Source organism: Entamoeba nuttalli, assembly GCF_000257125.1.
Source record: "Entamoeba nuttalli P19 unplaced genomic scaffold asmbl_6547, whole genome shotgun sequence".
NCBI classification, from domain to species: Eukaryota; Evosea; order Mastigamoebida; family Endamoebidae; genus Entamoeba; species Entamoeba nuttalli.
The window spans coordinates 1-7,830 of NW_008578141.1; the positions used below are offsets into that span (position 1 = coordinate 1).

General features: G+C 22.6%; 6 protein-coding genes across 6 annotated transcripts; 3 read left to right on the forward strand and 3 right to left on the reverse strand.

Moving 5' to 3' along the window:
- Window positions 1-704: 704 nt before the first annotated feature.
- Window positions 705-1,463, forward strand: ENU1_156250 (BspA family leucine rich repeat protein; the record flags this gene model as incomplete). Its single annotated transcript, XM_008860719.1, has 1 exon — window positions 705-1,463. One exon carries the CDS (start codon window positions 705-707, stop codon window positions 1,461-1,463), a length of 759 nt encoding a protein of 252 aa, XP_008858941.1.
- Window positions 1,464-1,570: 107 nt separating this feature from the next.
- Window positions 1,571-2,245, forward strand: ENU1_156260 (hypothetical protein; the record flags this gene model as incomplete). The annotated part of the gene is made up of 1 exon (XM_008860720.1): window positions 1,571-2,245. One exon carries the CDS (start codon window positions 1,571-1,573, stop codon window positions 2,243-2,245), a length of 675 nt encoding a protein of 224 aa, XP_008858942.1.
- A 193-nt stretch (window positions 2,246-2,438) lies between these two features.
- ENU1_156270 (hypothetical protein) lies at window positions 2,439-3,080 on the forward strand (the record flags this gene model as incomplete). The annotated part of the gene is made up of 1 exon (XM_008860721.1): window positions 2,439-3,080. One exon carries the CDS (start codon window positions 2,439-2,441, stop codon window positions 3,078-3,080), a length of 642 nt encoding a protein of 213 aa, XP_008858943.1.
- Window positions 3,081-3,184: 104 nt separating this feature from the next.
- On the reverse strand, window positions 3,185-4,003 carry ENU1_156280 (IBR domain containing protein; the record flags this gene model as incomplete). The annotated part of the gene is made up of 1 exon (XM_008860722.1): window positions 3,185-4,003. One exon carries the CDS (start codon window positions 4,001-4,003, stop codon window positions 3,185-3,187), a length of 819 nt encoding a protein of 272 aa, XP_008858944.1.
- A 104-nt stretch (window positions 4,004-4,107) lies between these two features.
- Window positions 4,108-4,845, reverse strand: ENU1_156290 (hypothetical protein; the record flags this gene model as incomplete). Its single annotated transcript, XM_008860723.1, has 1 exon — window positions 4,108-4,845. The coding sequence occupies one exon, from the start codon at window positions 4,843-4,845 to the stop codon at window positions 4,108-4,110; it is 738 nt and encodes a 245-aa protein (XP_008858945.1).
- Window positions 4,846-5,861: 1,016 nt separating this feature from the next.
- On the reverse strand, window positions 5,862-7,652 carry ENU1_156300 (hypothetical protein; the record flags this gene model as incomplete). The annotated part of the gene is made up of 1 exon (XM_008860724.1): window positions 5,862-7,652. One exon carries the CDS (start codon window positions 7,650-7,652, stop codon window positions 5,862-5,864), a length of 1,791 nt encoding a protein of 596 aa, XP_008858946.1.
- Window positions 7,653-7,830: the final 178 nt, after the last annotated feature.

The window sequence follows — 7,830 nt, forward strand, 5'->3', positions numbered from 1 at the left end:
TTATATATTTCATTCTATTAAATATGAATCGTTTCATAATCAGAAAATGTTATAAAGAAATAGAAAATATCATTTTACAATATTAATATCATTGCATAATATCAATAATTCGTTCAATTACATTTATTTATAACCATGAAATAATAATGAAAATATTATGAAATAATATATCTTCAAATTAATAATTAAAAGAAATGCACATCAATATAACTCGTGTTTAAAATGAAAATACATCATCATCCAATTTGAATGAATTGAATAATACAAAAATTATAAGAGAAAATTAATGAATATAAATATGAAATAATAAAAAACAATCCAGTTGTCATTAGTGATATTTGTGGTTCATAAATTAACAATAAAAATGAAAGAAATAGAAAATGAAATAAACATAAAAACAATACTAAGAACAATACAACTGAAAAATAACATATATCAATTGTAATGATGGAAGGATTGAAAATGTAAATATATAATAAAATACATCAGTACAATACTCAAAAAATAAAAAGAGTAATAAATAAACAAACAATACTTTTAATAAAAAACTTCTCAAAACAATAAAAAGATAAATGTATAATTAAAAAATCATTCATTAGATTATTATTTTAATCTAAATGATTTTTTAACAAAAATGCAAGATTATTTTTGTTATTTAATAAAATGAAAAATAAAAAAACAAAAAAAAAATAAATAAACAAACAATGGAAATTGAGAATAAGACATTATCAGAATCAGAGATGAAGGTATTGACAAGTATTGCCAAATATTTAAAAAGTGAACAAGATCTGATTAACTTTGTGATGGTATGTAAATCTCATCAAAATGTTTTAGATTGTTTTTTTTTTAATCCTATTAGTTCAACTCGTCTTTTTGTTAATTTACAAGAACAATGGTTATACCACCCTTGGGACCAAGTCACTTCTAGAGCTAAAAAAGTTATTTTGAATTACCCAATTACAACAAAAGATTATAACTTAATTAAAGGAAATAGAAATATTATTTGTAAACAAGTTAAGTTTACAAAACAAGACCGTGAGAATTTAGGAAATAAAATTCCATCAATTGTAAATTCAATTGAAGAAAAGTGTTTTGAACAGTGTACTGATTTAGAACAAATCACATTACCAAGTAGAATTACATCATTAGGATATTCTTCATTTAGAGATTGTGTTAAATTGTCCAACATAGAATTACCAGAAAATTTAATAAGAATTGGGTCTTGTTGTTTTGACCATTGTACTAATTTAAAGTCATTAACAATTCCTAATACTGTGAATTACATTGGAGATAATGCTTTCTTTTGTTGTAATTCTCTTACATCAATTTATTTACCAACACATCTTACTTCTTTAGGAAAGTCATGTTTTTTTGGATGTAATAACTTAAAAAATATTTATGCGTCGAAAGAAATTCAAAATCAATTGCCTTATTATTTTTCTTCTTCTTCATTTGCAATTTAAATTTATATTTTTTGTTGACTTTTTCTTTTTCTTAAAAAAAATCTCAGAATCATAATGAACAGAAAGAACCAAACTGGTTTAAAGCTGTTTAGTCAAAAAGAAAATGAATGAACCCTTTTAATAAACTTCTAAAAGAAAGAATTGAACAAACCGAAGAAGAAACTCATGAAGAAGAAATTAAAAAACAACATGAAGAAAATGTTTGTATGAAATATTTAAAAAGAAAACAAACAGAGAAAGAATATGAAATTTATCAACAACTTACATTAATTGCTTTACTTAATGTTTATTGTACATTTAAACTTAAACGACTTCCTAAACAAACAAATAGAACATTATTTGTACCACGAGTTATTTGTTTAGTATTTAATGAACAAATTATAGATGTTGAAACATTAGCAACAAATAGTTGTAAACAAATATTTAAAAGTGATGTTGAGGAAGGGATTCAAATTAATACAGCCCAAAAAAGATATGATAAAAATATTAAAACGTTTATATCTAATTTTCTAATAGACACTGCACTAGAATTAGGATTTACTTTTGATTCAAAAATGACACGATTATCTGGAAGAACACTAAGGTTTGAACGAGTACATTGTATTAAGAGAGGAAAAGAATTAGCTATTAATCGAAATGGGATGAAAACAATTGGTAATAAAATGTATCGCTATATGATTGAACATTATCATGACCTTCCTGATGTTGTTTTTGAACAAAATGATACAGAAATAAAGAAAATTGTAGATTTTTCAATTCAATGTGTTGATGTGAAACAATAACTTTTAAGAATTAATTCGTTCTTAATAAGTTCAAGTTCAATTTTGAGTATTAGAAAATAAATACAAAAAATAGTATAAAAAAGAAAGCCACAAAAAATGAATTTTTAAAAATAATAAAGGCCTTAAAAATGTCAAGATCTTTAGGAAAAGACAAGACGAATCGCAGATATTAAATTTACAATCACACACTAACATGTCTGATAATCCAATTCCTAATGGATCAAAGTTAACAAATGAAGATGCAAGAAAAAGAAGAAAAAATTCATTAGTTAGAGAGCATGGAGTTAAAGATGATATGGTTTTTCAACAAGCAGTTTTAATTGGATTAGCAAATAAATTTTGTGGATTTACTATTGAAAATCCATCTAAAATGTCTCAAATAACTGCAACATTACCAAATATATCAAAAATTCATACACAAGATGATCTTATTGATGTTTCAACACTTGCAGAAAAACAAGCAAATGATTTATTAAATAAATCAAAACACTTTTTAGTTAAAGAAAAATCTTTACAAAGAAGGATAAAAAAGAATATTATATATTTTACACAAAATCTATTGATTGATTTCTGTATTGAACATGGGTTCTTTTTTAATTCAATTTATTCAAAGAAGAACCCAAAGACCTTTCAAGTAGAACGAGTTCAACAAATATTTTATAAGAATAATTTTTTAATGAAAAAAGATGAAATTCAAAGTGTTGGAACTTGTATTAATAATTATCTTCTGAATATTTCACATGGTAAAACTTTCTTTCTTCGTCAAAATGATGTAGAAGTACAAAATTTATTAGCTCAAAATATTACTTTATATTCGTTTGTCTGTAATCATTAAAAAAAAGTTTTTAAAGATTTTTATCATTTTATTTTTAGAAACGTCAGAAATTAAAGAAGAAATAAACGATAATAAATGAATGTAACATAATTCTTTATATGTAATTATCTCGGTAATTCTTCTCCTGATAATGAACAATCTCTTTTTAAAATATGTGCTGAATGATGTGATACTTCTTTTCCACAAGCATAACAAAATCCACACCCACATCCACCTTTTTTTAAATCACATCGAATAAAATTACATCCTTTAATTTTTTCTACTGGTATTTTACATCTTGGACAACGAGTACAATGCATATTAACATATTTTTTAAATTCTTCATCTCCTCTTCCATTTTCAATTTTCCATTGTTGGTATTGTTTACATGAATATCCTTCATGATATTCTTCTTTACAATTATAACAATAAACAAATGAACATTGTGGACAAACAATTCGTGGAGTTTTTCTTGTACCAATAATAGCATATCCACATTTTGGACAATATCTAGTATGTGAATCACTTCTTAAATTTGCTTTAACTCCGTTCATTTCTAATTGATTTAATACGTTAGTTTCTTGAATTAAACCATCATTTACAAGAGTTGAAAGAGGAATAATTGTTTCACATTCTTGTTCAGGACATTTAATTTCCCATTCTCCATTTGTAGCTTTTTGTTTAACATGTTCAATTAAACAACATAAACAAAATCTATGTTTACAAGGTTCAATAGAATACATTAACCCAACTTCTCTTGTTTCAAAACAAATTGGACATTCTTCTGTTTTAGGTTTATTAAAGATGTTATTTAATGAACATTCAAATGAAAAATATGAACGAACTAATTCAAGTAATTGAATTATATTCTTTTCGATTTCCTTTTCGTTTGTTTTAATCATTAGATGATTTCTAATAAAATCTTTTAATTGCTCATTTTCCATTTGAATAGACAATTAAATAAATAGTTTGTTGTTTAAAAATAAAAAAAATATGATATAAAAATAATAGTAAATTTGTATTAACTTATTTTACTTTCTTTAACACTTTAAAGAATAGAAGGAATAGTAGTATTTGAAGATTGTTGATGTTGTTGATCAATATCTTCATCCATTTCAAAAATATTTGGAGAAATAGATTTATTAATAATTGTGGATGTATTTTGAATAGGAGGTTGTTGGTTTGATGTTGTTTTTGTAAGAGGGCTATGACTTTTAATATCAAAAGATGGTTCTGTATTAACATAAAGATTATTATTATTAGTAGTAAAAGAATTTGGTGTTAATGAAATTATTGGTGAATCATATCTTTTCATAAAAACTGTATGTGATTTGTTTGATGTTGGTGGAGGAACAATTGTAACATTAAGTCTTCTAGGAGTAGGTCTAATAAACATACCTTCTTTAATAGAAGTTGCTACATCATCAATATCAGTGATATGATGATTTCTTTTAGTTAATTCAGATTCAAGTTGTTTAAGAGCATCTTTTAATCTATCACCAGTAGCAAATATTTCATTTAATTTTTGATTATCATACCTATTACTTTCTTTCTTTATTTTAGCTATTTCATCTTGGAATTTTGTATTAATTTTAGTTGCATGTTTATAAATATTTTCCAAATCACCAACACCCATTTCTAAACCTTTAGAAATATTTCTTAAATTATGTTCAACATGTGGTAATAATTTAGTAATTTCATTTGGAAGAAAAGTAGTTGGTTGAATCATTGGATTAATAACCTCTTCACTACAATATTTTTTATAAAGTACTGAATATTCACACATTTCATTTGGATAATATGACCCCCACGTTGCTATTAAATCTCTAACTTTTCCTTCAACAAGACTTACTTTAGTATGTTTTTTTTTCATCTTTCCAATTGTTTGAAGTAATGAAACAAATGATAAATCAGCAACTTGAGTTCTAAATTGTGGTGATTTTTGTGCAACAAAATCAGTAAGAACAAGAACATTATACATCTCTCCTTCACTTATTTTTTTCTTTATATAATCACTCATTTTATGTTCTATTTGAATTCTTAATGCAACTTCAGCTCCATCTACTTTTTCAACAATTCCACAGATTGTTCTCATTTCATTTTCTGCTGGTGATTCATATATATCATTTGTAGTATTTGAAACTAATTCACTTAATTTTACTGACATCCTTTGCTTATTTTTAGTTTTTCTTGTTATTCTTCTATTTCTTTTCTTTTCCTTTTTTTTTTTTCATTTCTATAAAACCTATATTTTTTAATTATTATTATTATTATTTATTTATATTTCTTTTTACTGTAAAGTTTAAATACCTACTTATTTTCCATTCTTACTTTCTTCTTTAATTATTTCTTTTAACATCGTTATTTTCTTCTTAATTAATACAAAAATAATGAAATAATAACATTTTTAAAGTAATTATTATTATTTTTTCTTGTTTTTTTTTTATAATTATTAACACTGTTTTTTTAAATGAGTCATTCATTCAAAAAAAAAATAATTTCTGTTGAAATAAATCGAATAGTTTTTCTTTTATTTGAAAAAGATAATATTTTCAACTATTCTTTGAACTATTGAATTATTTCAAAAGTAATAATCAATGAATTAAGTGTAAATAGAAATTTCATCTATTCTTCCTTAATGAATGAAGATTACTTTTATTCCTGAATTGTAATTAAAAAGAATAACTTCTATGATTTATTTATTCTTTAAGTTTTCAAGAAAGAAATACAATAAAAAGAAAAGAAAATATTAAAAACATCATTTAATAAACAAGAAAAGAAAGAAAGAAATAAAAGAATCAATTAATGAAATTTAATAGAAGTTTTAAAACGATTTAATGAATGATAATTTAAAGGAATAGGATCATCATTTTCATCACAACTTAATAAATCAGGATCAGAAATATCATAATATATCCAATTTAAAGAAAGAGGGATTTCATCAAGATTAATTCCTTGTTCATCAACTAAACATAATTCTTTTAAAGAAGATAAATATTTTAAATTAATAATTTCAATATTATTACTATATAATATATCAAGTCTAAATAAATTCAAAGGAAGATTAAAACGAATATCAATACAATTAATAATTGAAATAGTTAAAAGATTAGTAAATTGATTTAATGAAAGAATTAAATTTTTAGTGGAAGTTTTATTAAGAGTAAAATAACGAAGAGATTGAGGTAAATTAATAGAAGGTGAAGGAAGTTCAGAAATAAAGAGATAATTAAGATAAATATAATTTTCTAATTTATTTAAATCATTTTGAAGAGGTTTTTCAAGAAGTAATTGAGTAAGAGGTAAATAAGAAGGAAGTTGGTTTCCATTACAATGAAGATAACTTAAAGAAGAAGGATAAAAAGATTCAATATTCCAATTAATAGTAACATCTTCAAAAATTAATTCTTTTAAGTGAATTAAAGAAGAAAAAGAATGAGAAATAGAAGTATGACCAATTTTTAAAGAAGTTAAAGAAGTTAAAGAAGGAATAATAGAATAATAATGATTATTAGTAAATAACATTTTTAAATTAGAAGAATTAGAAGAAATAATTTGAATATGACAATCTCTTAATGATAAAGAAGTAAGAGTAGAAGGTAATGTTATTTCACCTTTTGCATTAACTAAAGTTAAATCTTTTAAATTAGGTAATATTTGATAAGGAATAGAATTAGCTTGAAGAGAAAGAATTGAATTTGGTAATAAAAAAATCGAATTATCTTCATAAGCAATTCTTTTTAAATAATTCATTTTACTTAAATCAATTGGAGTATTATTTTTACCAGTAAAAAAGATATTTGTTGGTAATATTTTATCTATTAATTTAATATCAAATGCATCTATTTGATCAATTTCTAATTTACAATTTTCACATAAAGGAATAATACTATTTGGCATTGTATCATAAAGATATTCCATTGCAATATAATTTCTTTTAATAAAATGTGGAAATGCATTATAAACTTTTTCCATTTCAAGGTCACAAAGAAATACTAATACAATTTTATCTATTGGAAATGAAATTAATTCTTTTAAAAATGGTATATTAATATTTTCTGTTAATTTTATTCTTACAAATTCAAAATGATGTTTTGAATTTGTAAAACATTGTTCAATTGCATTTTCATCTACTTCAATTGTAATTTTTCTTAAATTTGGATATTCTGATAAATCAATTGGTTCTTGAATTGTTATATTCATTGATATAATTTTTGATTTATCTTCTTTTGTTAAACATAATGGTGTATTTAATGTTATTTTATCTATTATAATGTTTTCTATTGTTTGTGGTAATAATTTCATTAATCCTATACTAAACGTTCCCGGTGCAAATTCATATGTTTCAATATTTGGAAATAATTCAATTTCTTTTATTATTTCTTTCATTAATTTAATTTTATCTATTGAATTCGTTACAAGTTCTTGTGTACTTTGATTTTTATTAAAATTTCTTGTAAAACATGGATTAATTTTTAAGAATTTCATTGATTCTAAACATTTTTTATTTATCATAGAAAATTTATAACATGTCTCTATTGAATCAATATATAATATTATATTCGCTAAAAACACTGATTCTAATCTAATCATCTTTTTACTTCTGTTTTTTTTTTATTTTTTTTTTTAAGTTTTTTTTATTTTTTTTTTTTAAGTTTTTTTTTTAAACATAACTTCTTAATTACTCTCCTTTGTAAATAAGAATAAATAAATCTTCTCTTTACATTTTATTATTTAATTTGTATTATTTCTTTTCTTTACTTTTCTTTAT